Source organism: Canis lupus, chromosome 3, assembly GCF_003254725.2.
Source record: "Canis lupus dingo isolate Sandy chromosome 3, ASM325472v2, whole genome shotgun sequence".
Taxonomy (NCBI): Eukaryota; Metazoa; Chordata; class Mammalia; order Carnivora; family Canidae; genus Canis; species Canis lupus.
The window spans coordinates 54,067,425-54,085,442 of NC_064245.1; the positions used below are offsets into that span (position 1 = coordinate 54,067,425).

Consider the following 18,018-nt stretch of genomic DNA (forward strand, 5'->3'; position numbering starts at 1 on the left):
TTCAAGAAGAAAAATTCCTCATAATTGTATACCTCATGATAGATGGCTAAAACGCACAGGCGGGGGGAATTGATTTTTCTATAGTATAAGTCAGAGGGTGTCACTCCACTCCCCAAGTCCTCCTGAAGCCTTCTGTCAAAGAGTAGAAGTCAGTCCTTTTGGTGACCCTCCATTTTCTGCTTCCTACCCTGTCTCCTCTGACTCCCTCTACTCTGGTTTGAGTTCTTTGAATGCACCAAGTACTTTCCTGCTTCACAACCTTTCCACTTGCTCTTCCCTCTGCCTAAAACCTCTACTCCCCCACGTTCACATGGCTTGCTCTCTCATTTGCTCAGAATTGAAAATACAGTCATTCTAATTTCTGATTTTAATTGAGGAGCTCCTGTTGAGGAAGGCAGTATGACTTGTCATAAATCTACTTGTTTGTGTTTGTGTGTCTCTATCCAGTGGAGTGTCAGCACCGCATGGGCAGGGACCTGGCCCACAATAGGTGCAGTTATTATTAATGAATGACTGCACATGCGTGTGTGAGTGCAGTGTGTGTATTGTGGAAATGGAGCAGGAAAGGACAGTGGCTAGAAGCTGGAGGGGGAAAGAGTGAGTATGGAGGGTGTGGAGAGTGGGGACGATCTCAGCAGGAATGGAGAGTGGAGACATGGTCCAATGTGTTCCAGCCTCTACAATCTTATCTCCTACTGGCGCGGTGAAGGGGAAGGCAGTGACTTGGTCTTTAAGGCAGGCATAGAAGCACCTGCAGAAATATAAAATCAGTGGACTTGGTCTGGGTCTATAGTATGGAGGTTCTCAGAAGCCTGGCCCTAGGGTGGGAGCTGTGGAAGGTGATAGGAAACCACGTGAAGTTGTTGAGAAAAGTGAGTAACCTGATGAAAGTGGTGTTTGGGGAGGACTGGTCTCTGGGAGACACATAAGATGGCCGTGAGGGAGAGACTGAGGTGGGGAGGAGAGAGAGTGGTGGCAAGGTTAAGGACGTGGAACAGATGACATCAGTGAGACTGGGTCATGGCAGGGTACTCCCCAACTTCTGTGCGGCTGCCTCAACAGAGGCTTCCAGCGCTTCCAACTTGGTAGAGGTCAAGTATTGTCCGTGGGTTCCGATGAGTTTTGGAAGCAGGTGGAGTATAAGTAGGAGAAAGGGGAAAAGGAAGGGTCATTCTTAGGTTTATCATGTTGGCGGGTCTGGTGGTAAGCGTGTGCTCATGTCCGGTGCTCACAGACTGTAACCCAGAATCGGAGGCTTTCTCTTCTTTCTGGCCTGCTGAAAACTGTTCCTGCTGAGAATAGCTGTCAGTGCTCCTGGGTTTTCCTCTGAACCTACATATATACCAGGACAGCATCTGAAATCCATTTGTTCGATCACTTTCTTTCAACTTCATTTTCTGTCTCCATAGTTTTATCTGTTTCTCAAAACAAATTGTCTTTGACTCACAAACCCATTTGGATTGGATTAATTGACTGGAAATACTTATTTCTAAAGAGTTTCTGTTTCATTAGGCTTCTACCCTGTTTTTAAAAAGGCTTTTGCCGAGATGAGATCAGTGGAGCAGTGATTTGGGTATAATCAACATCTTTGTGATCTTTTGGTATAAGCTATATGTTGAGATCGGTGTTTCTGATGTATTCATTCCTAGAATAAGTATTTGAGTGCTTGCTGTATGCCACACACCATTGTAGGCACAGGGAATATAACAGGAAACAAACAAAAATCTTACCTTCATGGGGCCTCACAATGTAGTATGGTATGAAGTATGAGAGAAGGTGTCAAGTATGATGGAGAAAAACAAAGCAGGGGTGGAGGGTAGGGAGGTTTGGTGGGGAGGCAGTTTTCTGTTTTTTAAGTATGGAAGTCAGGGAAGTCTCATTGATAAAAAGACCCTTAAGGAGAGATCTACAGGAGAGGGGGAGCCATGCAGATATCCGAGGGAAAAGCCTTCAGGGTGGAGAGAAAAGCAAGAGACAAAGTCCTTGAAGCCAGAGAAAGCTTGAGGAGTTTTGAGAACAGCAAGGAAGTCAGTGTGGCTGGGGTGGGAGTGAGATGGGGGACGTATGGGAGAGGAGGCCTGAGTGGTCCCGCTGGGCTTGTAAGTCCTAGTGGGACCTGAATGCGATGGGAAGCCCCTGGTTGCTCTGCCTCCTTCCTGAGAGAGATGCCTTGGCTGTTGGCATGGAAGCCAAGGGGCTTCTGCAGCCACTCTTGGGTGAGATTGGGCCTGGGAGTCTGAATCATCTGGGAGCCTCTCCTGGGCCAGTCTCTTGGGCCATCCAGGCCTCCAGTGTTACCTGGAGCACAGGTGCCACTTCTGGGAGTCATTCAGTGCCAATGCCATTGTTCTGTAACCGCTAGGTAACTGTCACAGCTTCGGATGCCAGGGCTCACCCCACTGCCATGTAGTTAGTTTCCAGGGAAGCCCAGAAGTCTGCTGTGTTAACAAGCTTTTTGGGTGAATTGTGAGACCAGTGGTCCCTGGACCACACTTTGGTCTATAGACCATGATTCTTAGCCCCAGAAATATCCATCACCTGTGGGGGTTTTAAAAAATGCCTGGCTGTACTCGCAAAAGATTATGATTTAATTGGTCCAAGTGGGGGTTCAGCATTAGTGTTGGTCCCAGACTGTTCCTAATGTGCATCCAGGGCTAGAATCACTCATCTAAGGATTAAATAAGCTTCATACCTGTTAGTTCATGGGGACGTTTGAATGGGTAACTCTAAGAGACTTAATTCTGCCCCTCTGGGAAGGCAAAGGCAGGGCAGGTCACCTTGCCAGGAATAACAGGAATCTTTCCCAGTAATGTTTTATCTCATTTGACTACCTCACTTCTCTGGGCCTCCATTTCCTTGCTTGCTTGTAGAGTCAGTGGCTTACATTTAATGGTTTCCTAGAGTCTCTTTGGTTCTGACAGTTCTTAATCTTTCTGGTGTTGGAAGAACCTCTAATCAGAACCTCTAATCTAGTGTTCTGGGACACTATTTTCTGATGTTGGTCTTAAAACACCCTAAAGTGCCTCATAATTATGGCAGGGGATTGTAGCGAATGTCTCAGTAGCAAATTGAAGGGAGGTGTGTACCATCTTCAGTAGCACCTTAGGAGGGTGAGGGTGTCAGAAAGCTGAAATGTGCAATCTGACCTTCCTGGTTCAGAGTTCCTAGTGGAACTCCTGGCTTGGTCCTTGGAGGCAAGTGGGAGCCTGGGTGTTCGGTCGTCTTGGTTTTGTCACTCACTGGTGAGTTCCTTGTGAAGTGGGAATTGTGTTTTATAAACTGTAAAGCTTCTATAAATCCAAACATGATAGGGTGGCCAGAGAGAAGCAGCCAGCCTCGGTCAGTGAAACCCGATGCTCAGGTTTGCCAGCCCCTCTCAAAAGCCAAGCTGTGTTACTAGGGATAAGAGATAGTGGAGTAACCTGACAGCATCCAGTGGCTGCAGGAACTAGGGTTAACCTGCAGTGAATAACCAGGCACATTCATTGGAGCACCTCAGAACTCACACACTTAGCACGGTGGGTATAAAGCACCCCTCTGCCTGGCACCCACCTCTCTGATTTTGTCCTCACTGGGACAGCACAGTGTCTGCTTCATAGTTTATGTTTTGAAATGTGATGATCCAATGATAAGAAAAAGTTTAGGGGAAAAAAAGTTTTTCTGGTTCTCTTCTGGAGAATTGGGATAATGAGTTTTCCTCCCACCCATTTAAAATTTTTCCATTAATGTTGTCTATATCTGTACTTAGAATTCAAACTAAAAAAATAAAATAAAATAAAAAAATAAAAAGAATCCAAACTAAATGCTGGTCTCTCAAAGTTAAGACAAAAGTGAAGTCAAATGAGGGAATGCGGAATTGGAGTAAGCATGAGCAGAATTTGAAATGCAACTTTTCATTCTATCATTTGTGGGCATGCAGACCTGATGGGCTGCAAACCAGTTTCTCTACACTGGCCAATTAAACCCGATTCTCAGGCCGCTGTGGCCAAGCGTGAGTAGTTTTCCAAAGTTCCTGAGGTGATGCTGGTGCTCAACTGCAGTGAAGATCACCTAGCTTTAAAAAATGGGTTCAGCTTTTCTGTAACTTCTCGCATTCTTATTCCTTGCACAGTGCTTGTCCGTTTCCTGCCTCTCCCCTCCTGTGACTTTCCCCAGCTTATCTGATGCGGGCCCCTGCCCACTCCCAAGCCCTGTGCATCCTCCGTGTTGGCAGGCCTCCTGAGCTGCGTGGAGGGTACCCTTGTCTCTGCCCCCTGTGCGTGCTTCCGACAAGCCTACATTTAGGGATTCAGCAGCCTGCTGGGGCCCCCTGGAAAACTATGAGGTCAAGCTTGCTGGCCATTGAGGTTGGTGACATAATACTTAACATGTGCCTTTGCTATGTTGAAGTCAGTGTCGTAAGAAGTTTACAAATATTCATTCATTGAATCTCTACCACAGCCCCCTTTTTCATATTGGGAAACAGAGAGCTGAGGAAACCTCCATAAGGTCAACTGGCTAGGGAGTAGTAGAGCTGGGAGTTGAACCCATGTAGGGCCTGTGCTCTGAACCATCAAACTGTGATGGGCAGGATTGATGTTCTGGGGCCTGCACAAGTCTTACCTTTGAATCTGGGGCTTTGAATTTATGTTTGGAGATTTTTCTCAAGGTCTGATGTCTACTTTTATTATTGTGATTATTACCTTAACTGACTTACACATTTACCTTCAGGCCTATTAAAAAACATTTTATTTTTCTTCTTTCTTTAGGTGGTGTTTGGAAACTAGACCATGTGCCTAGGTAGATGTTATTCCTTTCTCCATAGCTCTACACCCCCAGCAACGCTCACCACACCCTTGTTTTGAGAACCTCTCTGAGGTATGATGTCTAGGCTGACCTGAGCTGGCCTTGAGAAGACACAAGTGATGTCTTTATGTTCCTTGGTGGCTTTTTTTTTTAATTGTGGCAAAATATACATAACAAAATTGACCGTTTTAACCATTTTTAAGTGTACTGTTCGTACATGCACAATTGTAAAACCATCACCACCATCCAGAATCTTTTCATCACTCCAAACTGAAACTCTGTGCCCATTAAACACCAGCTCCCTGTCCTCTCTCCCCCATGACCCTTGTAAGCACGGTTTTACTTTCTGTCTCCATGAATGTAACTGCTCAGGTGTCTAGATTGCTAGGTGGAATCCTATAGGACTTGTCCTTTTACACCTGGCATATTTCACTTAGCATAATGTCCTCAAGGTTCATCCATGCTCTAGCGTGTATCAGAATTGATGCCTTTTTAAGGCTGAATGATATTCCATTGTTTATATCACATTTTGTTTATCCATCATTTGTTGGTGGAAACTGGGTTGCTTTCATCTTTTGGGTATTGTGAATACTGCTGCAATGAACATGTGTATAAAAATTCCTCTTTGAGACCCTTCTTTCAGTTCTTTTGGGTGTATACTCAGAAGCAGAATTGCTAGATTATATGGTGATTGTATGTTTAGTTTTCATTAGGAACTGCCATATGGTTTTCCATAGTGGCTGCACCATGTGTATTCCTACCAGCAGCACACAAGGAGAAATCCACATCGTCACCAACACTTGTTATTTCCTGAGTGTTGTTGTTTATAATAGCTATCCTAATGGGTGTGACCTTTGCTCATCTAGTTGGACTCACAAGAGTGTGCCAGCCAAGCGCCCAGTCCTGAGAGTGCTGAAATATACACATGTAGAGAAAATAGTGGGATAAACCTCCATGTACTCCTCACCCACATCCAAGAGTTATTAATTTTTGGCTGATCTTTTTTCATTTATAAATATCCTCCCTGATCTCTCCCTCCTGCTCTGTATCATTTTGAGACAAATCCCAGACATCTCATCATTTTTATTATTTGATTGATTTTTAAAGATTTTATTTATGTATTTGAGAGAGAGAGTGTGTGTGTGTGTGTGCACGCGCACAAGTCGGGGGAGAGGCCAAGGGAGAGGGAGAGAATCGTAAGCAGACTCCATGCTGCCTGTGGAGCCTGACACGGGACTCAGTCTCATGACCCTGAGATTGTGACCTGAGCTGAAAATCAAGTCAGATACTTAATCGACTAAGCTACCCAGGTGTCCCAATATCATTTTACATGTAAATATTTCACTTTGTGTCTTAAAAAGCTAAGGAATTTATATATTCCATTTTGTCTGATAGTAGAAGGACATATAGGGGTGTTTCTTTTTCATTCCCTGGAAGCATCCAGTGGGCACACATGTGGACACCTGATGTTGGATCTGTTGCTATACCGTGTTGTTGGTGAAAAGCTGCCTTGACTGGTGCCTTGCTTTCCTGAAGAAGGCTGACTGCCCTTAGGTCTGAGTAGCAGTGGTGAAAAAGCCCATCCAGTCTCTGTTGAGAGGGAGGAGACAGAAGAGGGAGGAAGAAAGGATGAGGAAGAACGGGTGTGAGAGAGTGATGTAAGATACCCCAAAAGCATGTTCCTTGCCCCCTCCTCCCTGCCCCCAGAAAACCTTTTGCTTTTGGAATCTTTGGGACTATAGTTTCCCTGTGATAGATGGGACTGGTGACACATGGAGAGCCACCAAACACATGGGTACCCGAAATGGGGAAAAAGTAGAATGAGTACTTTTTGTTTTCTGGGGCACTTTTGTTTGGGGAATGGAGGCTTGGTTCCCAGCAGGTATGAGGCCACTGGCTTTTTGCTTAAATTTGGGCATCCCTACTGCCAGGAGATGATGCTTTTACAGAATTCCTTGACGATGCTGTGTGATCAAAGAGGAGTCCTGTCCCTCTCCCTTCTGGGTTCTGTCTCTTTCTAACAAAATGCAGTGCCTGGTTAGTACTGAGATATGTTTGCAAGTAAGGAAAGGGAGAGGCGGTAGAGGTTACAGAGTATCAGTTTTGTGTTGGTTCTCAGCTTTGTTTAAACTTTGTTGCCTATATCTACTTTCTCTGAGTGTCATCTCAGTTGGCTGACCAGGGCTGCCTAATCCCAACTCCCTCCGCTTTTATCTCCTCTTCTTTTTATCTTTAAAAATAACAGCTTTGTTGAGATAAAATTGATAATTATCATGCAACTCACCCATTTAAAGCACACAATTCAGTGGTTTTTAGTATATTCCCAGAGTCATATTCCCTTTTAAGACTGAAGACTACTCTGTGCCCTGTTCTTCCCTTTGGTTCTCTGAGGTGACCCTCCTTCTTTACTGGTGTCACACTAATCCCATCCTCAAGATGGATGACCTTATTGTGGGGATGTTGGCCAGTAGGCACTTGGCACCATCCAGTACTGAACTTAATCCCCAGAAGCCCAGGACTCACAGATGACTGCTGCTTCGAGCAGACCCCTCTTGCTGGCCAGGCCCCATCACCACTCAAGTTCTCTCGTTTATGGCAAGTTTTAAAAAGTGAAACACAAAATATGTTGCAAACTTGCCAACTATTTGACTAGTAATAAACCTGCTTAGGAATCTGACTGTCCTTGAGCAATCTTAGTTCTGGACAGATGAGCCTGTCAAATCATTCCCCTAACAGTGGATTACCTTTCAGTAAACACCCTTTGTACAGAGACAGTGGAGACACAAGTGATTATATGACATACCAGGTGGTGGGAAGGGCTTTGAAGAAGCAGCAGGTACAGGACTGAGATTGAGGGTGAAGATGAGGATGGGCACGTTACGTACCCTGGTCATGGAAGACTCCTGGAAAAGGGATGTTTGTATCAAGACCTGGTGGCAGCGAGGAGTGAGCCCCTGCAGGTCTGAGGGGAAGGACGTTCCAGGCAGACGGAACAGTGGACTCAAAGGCTCAGAGCAGGGGTGTGTTTGAAGAACAGGGCAGAGGCCTGAGTGTACCTGGAGTGGACCGAGTGGCGGAGAGAGGATTGGGAGGCGGAGGGTACTTACAGCCTCCCAGCCATGAAGGCTGCCCTGCGTGAGACGGGACAATGTCCGAGGAGAGGAGTGTGATCGATGGGTGTCGTAAGACCAGCACTCTGGCTGCTGTGTTGAGAATGAGTGGCAGAGGCAAGGGCAGCAAGGCAAGGCATCTGCAGGGACACAAAAGAGAGATGATGATGGTGGAGGTGGTGGGAAATGGTTGCATTTGGAAATATTTTGAAGGAGCACTTGACAGGATTTGCTCTTCGATAGGAATTGGGGTATGAAGGAAAGAGAGCCCTGAAGGGTGTCGAGACTGGCCTAAGCAACTGGAAGGACAGAGTGGTCACCTGCTGTACGGGGACATCGAGAGTTAGATTCTGGACCTAAGCTGTCTGAGATGCCTGTCCAAGTGGAATCCCAAACCTAGAATTGAGGAGAATACCAGTTCAATAATTTAGGGGGTGCCTATAGTGGGGCTAATGAAATAGCAGAAGAGAATATGTTACTGAAATAACTCCAGCAAAAAAAGTGAAAATTATGCCCTGAGAGGAGTGAGGGAAACACCAGGGAGGCCACTGGGGTGACCCAGTCAGAAGGTCCATCCCCCTTTTCTGTTGGAAGTCAGGGCCCTTGGTGAGCCTTCCATGGCACCTCAAGTGTGTGGCTGCTGCGTGTTTCCAGCGGGGTAGGGTGTGTGAGTGTGTGGGTGCTTGAGAATAGTGGCTGGGCCTTCCCTTTATGTTCTCTGCCAAATATAAGTCTTGTCATATGGTAAATGTTTGACAGGAGACTTTCTTCTTTCTTTCTTTTCTCCTTCCTTCCATCTTTCCTTCCTCTTTCCTTTCTTTCTTCCTTCCCCTTCCCCTCCCTTCCTTCCTTCCTTCCTTCCTTCCTTTCTCTCTCTCTCTCTCTCTCTCTCTCTCTCTTTCATAATCCCTACACCCAATGTGGGACTCAGATTCCTAATCCTGAGATCAGGAGTGGTACACTTCACCAACTGAGTCAGCCAGGTGCCCCTGACCTGCTTTCTGAGCCTAAGGTGTCCCATGTGTTTCCAAATGAAGAGGTTGGACTTGGCCAGACACTGGAATCAACTGGGAGAGTTAAAAAAAAAAAAAAAAAAGTGGGGATCTATCCCAGACTTGTTGAGTCACAATTTCCTAGCAGGAGCCTGAGGTTCTGTACTTTCAAGTCACTCCCCGTGGTATTCTTTTGCAGTCGGTCCCGGAGCAGTCTGCAGACGTCGATTTGGAAGCCGCTGGACCAGATCATTTCTGAGTTCCCCTTCAGCTCTAACATCCTGTGAGTCTCATTAGAATGTTTGCAGCATAATTCTCTTCCTGGGCAGTGGGGTTTTTGGTGGGGGTAGGAGAGCGGGGAGGGGGAGAGGAGGAACTGCCTCTGGGCAAAGGGCACCTCTGGCAGGAAGAACTGGCAAGGCTCTCAGCCCTGGCTGGGGGGGGGGGGTAAGCATGAGCAGTGAGCACCAGCTTGCCTTGGGGATCCCAGTGTGTTAGCTCTCAGAAACAGAGGTAAAGGACATGACCTGATCTTTGGAGAGGCTTATGGGCTGATGAGAAAACTCAGGATTCCTTCACTCTGTAGGAAGTCCACCATAGTGGAAGGGAGGGGGAGCAGAAAGAGGGCAGGGGACCTGTGTTGTGTCATAGCACTCAGGAGGCATGAGGAGAAGGGGCCCTGGAGCAGGACCTTGGGGCCGAGGAGTTCTTGGGCAAATCTGTGTTGTGGGTTGGGGGCCAATGGGGTGGGGTAGTCAGGAGGAACTGCCAAGGCCCTGACACAGAGGAAGTCTGTGAGAACCACTAGTGAATGAAAGGCACTCTTGGGAAGTGGCTAGAGAGGTGGGCAGAGACCAGATGAGGAGGGGCTCTCCACACTGGGTGGAGACTTGAGGTGTCTCCTGAAGAGGGTGGGCATTTTTTTTTAAGAGATTTTATTTATTTATTCATGAGAGACACAGAGTGAGAGAGGCAGAGACACAGGCAGAGGGAGAAGCAGCCTCCACGCAGGGAGCCTGACGTGGGACTCGATCCCGGATCTCCAGGATCACGCCCTGGGCTGAAGGTGGCGCTAAACCGCTGGGCCACCTGGGCTGCCCCAGGATGGGCATCTTAAGCAGGACATCTCTGTGATTAGATAGATGTTTTACAGCACCCACAATAGGAGAGTGTGCGTTGGAAGGGGCTAAAACGAGATGGAGGAGAAGATGAGTGAGAAGCTTTGCTGTTTTACGTGGGTCCGTCATCCACTGGGGCACCTGCTTTCTTGTCCTGTTGAACGTCTCTTTGGGCTGCCCTTGCTGATGATTAGAGTACCAGGTGCCTTGTGAAATGAAGCACCGCTCCTGACCAGCTCAGAACACCTGTGTCTCGGGGCCCCTGGGACCCACAAGCAGGTGTGCTCAGGAGGGCAGTGCTTGGCCTAAGGGAGAGAATCTGCTTGTCACTTCAGGTGTGAAGTTTTATGTAGAAATCCATAGTTTTAGGTTAACTTGCCCAGCCGTTGTAGCCTCGCCTGTTCAAGGAACAGAGACCCTTCACTGACGCCTGCTCAAGATCTCCTCATAGGTAATTGATGACAGCATATGGGCGAAAGCCATTCTTGCACTTCACTGTTTCTTACTCTTTTTGCTCTACTGTTCCCTGGCCTGGGGCTTCATTCTACGTATGGGAACATGGGACTTTATCCATGTCCTTTGATTTCATTGAGCTACCTTCTCTACCACTCACGGGCTTAATGTCTTTCTCTCATTGTTCAGCCAGAGTCCATACTGAAGCTCCTACAAGTCACAGGAGCAGCAGCTTGCTCTCACTTGTGCTCCTTTGCTCTGTCTTTCCCCTTGTGTAGCTTCCATTTCTGGGACAGAAGTTCCCCCACCTGGCCACCAGCTCAGGCATTTTCTTCTGCTCTCACTTTTTAAGCAAGCACTCGTCTCATGCCTGCTTGCTCTATCATACAGCTTGAATTATTCTTTGCTCTATTTTCCTCTGGAATGCTCCTTCTAAAATAGAAAGCTGAGGGTAACTTCCACTTACCCCTTTGTAAACTCTTAACAGTTATAACAATAATTGAACACAGATTTTATCAACATGTAAGCTGTATTCAGTCATGTGGGGAGCAGGGCAAAGAGTTTACCCACAGGGTATAAAATATATACACATCCATCCTTCGAGTCCTTCTCCAACAAGCAATAGTAAATTCAAGGAAACTGAATTTTATGGTTGACCAGTCCGATGTTCCTTGAATCTTGCTGCCTTTAACTTCCGTAGTTTAAATCCGTAATGTGTTGTTTGCTTCCTTATCTTATTAAACAATATACTGAGTAGAGATCAGATTTTTCTTAATGTTTTTGGAGTGCCTCTGTCCCCTTGATGTCCTGTCTGAACTTACATTAATCTACCGTTATTGAACTTGATACTGTTAAGAGAAACAGATGACCAAGTTTGATGTTATTCGAAGTTCAGAGGCTTCAATGCTGAGGGAAAGGAGGCTCATAGGTTTAGTGATAGTTCCTTGTTCCTAGCTCCTCAGAGCCCCTTCCCTCTTTTAAATTTCTGGATTTAAATAAGTGTGGATGTTACTACATTTATGTATTTTACCTGTGACAACTTCAGTGTATTTTGTGACTAATGAGTAATCTCTTATTTGTCTGCATCTTTTATTTCAAACTTCAGAATGCTTCCCTTTCCTCTCTAGTATTTTGAGGTTCAATGATCAAAAGTATATGTCAGTTATTCTCCCCCTCTCCCCTAAACCTTTGTCTCTCCAGAATAAAAGAGTTCTAATTTTTAAGCTCTTATTAGAAAGCTCTTCCATCTACTTTATAACTTTAGTCTTATTTCTTAGGGCCTCTTCCTTCTCTGGTATGTCTTTCTTAAGCTACAGGGAACCAAAACTGGACAGCATATCTGGCTGTGGACACTGGGTGGTTTTGATTAAGGGCAGTATCACAAATTGTATTTCATTTCCAGTATTCTTTCTGGTAATGCCAAGTGTTTTCTGACTTTTGGGATGAAACATGCAATATTGGCTGATGGCCAAGCCTCTTTATTGAACAGTGTAGCTGAGAACCCATTACTGTAAGAGTGTCATTAGGATTCCTTTTCCCTCAATGTTCCTTCACATTGGCCTCCACTGGTGTTCCTTTGCCATAATTTCATCCATTCATATAGCCTCCTGAGAACTTGTTGTCTTTTAATTTTGTATTTTGATTTCTGCAACAGTTTTAAGGCCATTTGCAGTCTTGAAGATTTCACTTTATTGCTTGATGGTGTATTTATTGAGTACTTAATGGAGAATGCAGTGATGAATGAGACAGATAAGCCTCTTCCCTCATGAAACTTACAGCCTAATATTCTGCTAGATCATTGGTTCTCAAAGCATTTTGAATATGAGACCTCCTTTTTAAATTAATGTTTTCACAGGCTCTCATTCAGTAGTGATATGTATGTATGTATTTATTTATTTATTTTGAGTAGGCTCCATGCCTAGCATGGAGCCCCGTATGGGGACTGAACTCTACGACCTTGAGATCAAGACGAGCTGAGATCAAGAGTAGGATGCTTAACTGACTGAGCCACCCAGGTGCCCCAGTAATGATGGTTTTTGTTCTTGTTTTGTTTTTTGAGAGGGTGAGGGAGGGGCAGAGAGAATCCCAAGTGGGATCCTCACCCAATGTGAAGCCTGATGCAGAGCTGGATTCCACAACCCTGAGATAATGACGTGAGCTGAAATCAAGAGATAGACGCTCAGCCTACTGAGCCACCCAGTTGCCCCAGTAGTGGTATGGTTTGTTTTGTTTTGTTTTAAAGATTTTTTAAAATTTATTTGAGAGAGAGAGAGCGAGCCCGTGAGTGGGGGAGGAGCAAAGGGAGAGAGACAAGGAGACTCCTTGCCCAGAGCAGAGCCCAACGTGGGGCTCGATCCCATGACCTCGAGATTATGACCTGAATCAAAATCAAGAGTGGGACTCTCGGGCAGCCCCGGTGGCGCAGCGGTTTAGCGCCGCCTGCAGCTCAGGGCGTGATCCTGGAGACCCTGGATCGAGTCCCACGTCAGGCTCTCTGCATGGAGCCTGCTTCTCCCTCTGCCTGTGTCTCTGCCTCTCATTCTCTCTCTGTGTCTCTATGAATAAATAAATACAAAATCTTTATTTTTTTATTTTTTACTTTTTTAAATATTTAATTTATTTATTCATGAGAGAGAGAGAGGCAGAGACACAGGCAGAGGGAGAAGCGGGCTCCATGCCGGGAGCCCAACGTGGAACTCGATCCGGGGACTCCAGGATCACGCCCTGGGCCAAAGGCAGGCGCTAAACCACTGAGCCACCGAGGGATTCCCCCAATACAAAATCTTTAAAAAAAAAAAAGTGGGACTCTCAACTGAGTGAGTTAGTAGTGGTGTTTTTAATGGCTGGTCACTGGGACCACATATGTGTATATGAAGTTGGGTATTCTTATGGGTTGGGAACTACAATTTATGGAAGTATTAAGCTCGAGTCCAGACCTGGTCCATGGGTTCAGAACTCCACTCCTCGTGGTTCTTCATAAATGACAATCACACTCACACATACATACAACATACATTCACCCAGGTTTCAGTTTTTTAAAATTATTTTTTGGTGGAATTTAAACATTTAGAGTCTGTGGAGATTCTTACTAGTTCTGCCATAATCATATTGTTTCTACCCCCTCAAAGAATTCTAATAGGCTAATCAGGCCTGATAAAGTCTTTTTTTTTTTTTTTTGTGATAAAGTCTTTTTAGAATTAAGGTGTTCCTTCTCCTTCATCTGTTGATATGTTTACTTAAGTGTTTGATAAAATTTCTTGGGCAAGTAGTAGATCCTGTAATAAAAAAATAGGGATATCTATATATTTTTAAGTTTTTATATCTTCCCTGAAGAGAAACTTACCTAGAAAGAGTACGGTGTCACTCTCAACAGTCATGGAATTGCTCCTTATCCCCATGAGGGTGGCTCATGTTGTACCATGGTTAGCCTAGGCCACAGAGAACTGGTGAGCCTGCCTTGCCTATTGACTAGGCCACTCTAGATCACTTGGTGAGCTCACCAGGCCTGATCTGGTCTGTTCAGATGCTTCGGAGTGCACCCTGCTGTGTGCTCTGCAGGGTGAGCCAGGTTTCTAGGCTGGTATTTGTGGACATGGGGTAGAGGCCATACCCAGGCTCTGGTCCCAAATGCTGTCCCTGCCTAAACCAGCAGCTGTGTGAGGTCTGTGCTTCCCAGCCTACAACAGGTTGCAGACACTGGCAGGCTGAAGCTTTTTATTTTGACTACACTTTTTATTTCAGTTAACTTTAGTTCACTGATTTTCTAGCTGACAGTCATCTGCTGAGTCATGCCAGATGTGCTTCAAGAATTTTATATTAGTGATTTTTGGAGTCCTGTGTAAAAAGCTTCCTAATTTCTTCTTCTTTTTGTGTATTAAAAATATAATTTAATAAAATTATGTAAGCAGTATAACTTAAATAGTTTGAATAAATAATTTGAAAATGCAGATGAAAGAAAATAATCTCATCTGTTGAGATACTTTTAAGATTTTAGAATGTTCTAGCCCTTTTCATAAACACTGTATATAATAAAAATTTTTGTTTTAAATAGAGATTTTACTATATATATATACATTACAGTATCCTTCCCTTCCCACTTTGTATCAGGAGCATTTCTCATAGCTGTAAATATTGTATTATAATGATGCCTATTATTTAATTGTGTTAATATACCATAATTTATTTTTTTTAAATTTTTATTTATTTATTTATGATAGTCACAGAGAGAGAGAGAGAGAGAGGCAGAGACACAGGCAGAGGGAGAAGGAGGCTCCATGCACCGGGAGCCCATCCCGGGTCTCCAGGATTGCGCCCTGGGCCAAAGGCAGGCGCCAAACCGCTGCGCCACCCAGGGATCCCCTATACCATAATTTATTGAACCAATTTTCTCTTGGGACTTTGGTTGTGTCTCATTTTTTGTTATGAAGGAAGTTTGCTATAAATAAGTATGCAGTGATTATCTTTGTCACATGCATCTATATTAGGATAAATTTCTATAAGTGGAATTATTGGGCCTCATGTATGCATTGCTAAATTGATGTTAAAATAGGTTTTATCAGGGGTGCCTGGGTGACTCAGTAGGTTAAGTGTCCACTCTTGATCTCCGCTCAGGTCTTGATCTCAGGGTTGTGAGTTTTAGGTGTGTAGCCTACCTAAAACAAAAACAAAAAACAGAAGGAAATGAAATGCTTACTTGACCACATCTTCACCAACACCAGGAGTTACTTTTTGAAAATCTTGGTCAATTTGGTAAGCCCCAAATGGCTTCTCATTGTTTAAATTGTATTTCTCTAATTCCTTGAGAGGTAGCAACTGTGTTTTTATGTATTTGCTGCCCACTTTTGTTTCTTTTCTAAATTGTGTGCTCAGTACCTTTGCTTATTTTCCTAGTGGGCTGCTTATCTTGGACTTACTGCTTCATAAAAGCTTTTTCTATAGTAAAGACATTAATGATGGTAACTGTCTCCTTGCAGATATTCCTGTCAGTTTGTTGTTTGCCTGCTAACTTGTGCTGGCAGGTTTTTGACGACTAGAACTTATTATTGGTAGTCTTTTTCTTTATAGTTTCTTTCTTTGCTTTTATAACAGGGTACATTTTGATTAATTTCACTTTTCTACCTATAAGCAGTGTGATACTTTAGAGCAAGTTTTGAAGACATACAAACAGATACACCAAAAGTCCCTTGTTCATGTCTATTGTTTGCTGCTGTTTTTGGTCTTCCTTACTATGAGTAAACAGAAAACAGGACTTGATCTTTGGCTTTTAAAAGCGTCAGCTTTGGTATTTAAGATCCAAAGGTTATAAAGATTTTCCTGCTGCCGATATTAAGCTGTTACACTATATCCCTGCTCTGAATTTCCTTACAAAAACATACCTTACCTTATCTCTGACCATTCTCAGACAATCCCTGAGATTTCCCTGTGTGGAGAGCATTACTTTCTTCTGATGTAATATCTCTCTACTCTAAGCTCCTGTGACTTCACGTTGGACAGTAGTAGGTTCCCCACTAATCCTTGCACATACCACCAACTACTGCCTCTCTTCCCTCACATGTTTTTTCAGCTCCTTAAAAAGACCAATCTACTCTGCCTATTTCCCTCAATCTTTTTTTTTTTTCCCCTAGATGGTAAAAAACAGTGTGTGTGGGGTGGGGGGGGGGGGGGAGGGAAAGAAACAAACTTACCCAGCATATATCACAGAGGCATTTCCTTAAAGTTAGGATCCACCTATCTAGTGGTTTACTTGGTTTTGGGATATTAGTGCTCTCACCAATAGCCAGAATATTCCCCTTGATTATGAGCTCCTATTCCAGGGGACAGTTATTTGTGTCCAGGAACTTTACATCTCATTTCAAAGAGATATCCTGCCAATTGTATTTAGTTTAGATAATTGGTATTTCACTTTATTATTATCTACCATAATTAGATATATTCCCATTAGGAGATATTTTTCATTTTCTATGAGAACTCTTCAGCAGGCAGATGTGTTTTTTGGGGAGTTGGGACGGAGCAAGAAACCAACCCTACAAACTTGTTGATCCCACGGGTGGTGATAGATATATCTCTGCTATGCCACCTGCTTCCCTGTGGGTTTTTTTTTTTTAAGAGATTTATTTGTTTGAGAGAGAACATGAGTGGGGAGAGGGAGAAAGAATCCTCAAGCAGACTCCCCTCTGAGTGCGGAGCCCAATGAATGCAGGGCTGGATCCCAGGAGACTGAGATCATGACCTCAGCTGAAATTAAGAGTTAAACTAAGTTCAACTGACTGAGCCACCCAGGCGACCTTTCCCTAAGTGGGTTTTTTCCCCCTTTATTTACCCCTTTTAAAATTATAAAAGCAATCTGTCACCACAAAAAGAGTTTTGAAAAAATAACCACCAGTAATCCCACCACCCTGCATCATTATTTTTCTCTTTCTTTTAATTTTGGTTCAAATACATATTTAGCTTTACATTGTTATAGTCTGACATTTTTCATATTTTTTTAACTTAGCACTGTAAGTGATTTTTTTTCTCTTTTTTTTTTTTTTTGGATTTTTGTTTATTTATTCATGAGAGACACACAGAGAGAGGCAGAGACACAGGCAGAGGGAGAAACAGGCTCCATGCAGGGAGACTGATGTGGGACTTGATCCCGGGACTCCAGGATCATGCCCTGGGCCAAAGGCAGGCGCCAAACCGCTGAGCCACCCAGGGATCCCCTATAAGTGATTTTTTTAAAAAAAGATTTTTCTTAAGTAATCTCTACCCCCAGCATAGGGCTGGAACTCCCAACCTTGAATCAAGAGTCACATCCCCCACTGACAAGAGTCAGCCAGGAGCCCTAGCACTTTAAGTAATTTTCCATGTTGCTGTGTAAATGTCATAATTAGACTATTATGTAGCCATTAAAAATCCTATCAATTATTATTATTTTTTTAAGATTTATTTATTTATTTACTTATTTATTCATGATAGACATAGAGAGAGAGAGAGGCAGAGACACAGGCAGAGGGAGAAGCAGGCTCCATGCCGGGAGCCCGACACGGGACTTGATCCTGGGACTCCAGGATTGCGCCCTGGGCCAAAGGCAGGCGCCAGCCAAACCGCTGAGCCACCCAGGGATCCCCTAGTCTATCAATTATTTAATCAATCCCTTTTCTTGGACATTTAGATTCTTAGTGTGTGTGTCTCTGTCTTTTGTGTTGTTTTAATAAGGGTATGTCCTTCTGTATATAGCTTTTGGGAATTTTTGTTCTTAGGATAAGCCTTAGGCTTCCTGGACCCAAGGATTTACCATGTTTGGTTCTGTGCAGCCACAGTGCTGCTTTCTGAAAGAGTCGTGTCATTCTATATCCAGACAGGTTTTCAGTATAAGTGTGGTGTAAGAAATAGGCAAGTGAGTGAGGCTCTGGGATGCCGAAGAAGATGCTGGATCCGTGGGCTGAGCAAGGGAGTTGGTGGGGTTTTTCTTCCTCTTTCCAGCAGGTTGGAGCCAGCTAGCTCCATATTTCATCTGAATGTGAATGTGACAGTGATTTCCTGACAGGAGGCCTCTTTCCTAGTCCCCTATCCCAGGAC

General features: G+C 44.3%; 1 protein-coding gene across 6 annotated transcripts in view; it reads left to right on the forward strand.

Moving 5' to 3' along the window:
- The window catches only part of ZNF592 (zinc finger protein 592), a 77,737-nt gene that overhangs the window by 35,888 nt on the left and 23,831 nt on the right, over nt 1-18,018 (forward strand). For 5 of the 6 annotated variants that reach the window (XM_025438169.3, XM_049108484.1, XM_025438168.2 and 2 more), the window contains one exon: nt 9,087-9,170. In XM_025438169.3, the coding sequence (XP_025293954.1) occupies nt 9,087-9,170 (84 nt within the window). Of the gene's footprint in view, nt 1-4,748; nt 4,858-9,086; nt 9,171-18,018 lie in introns of all 6 variants that reach the window. The other variant, XM_025438170.3, reaches the window with a different exon arrangement.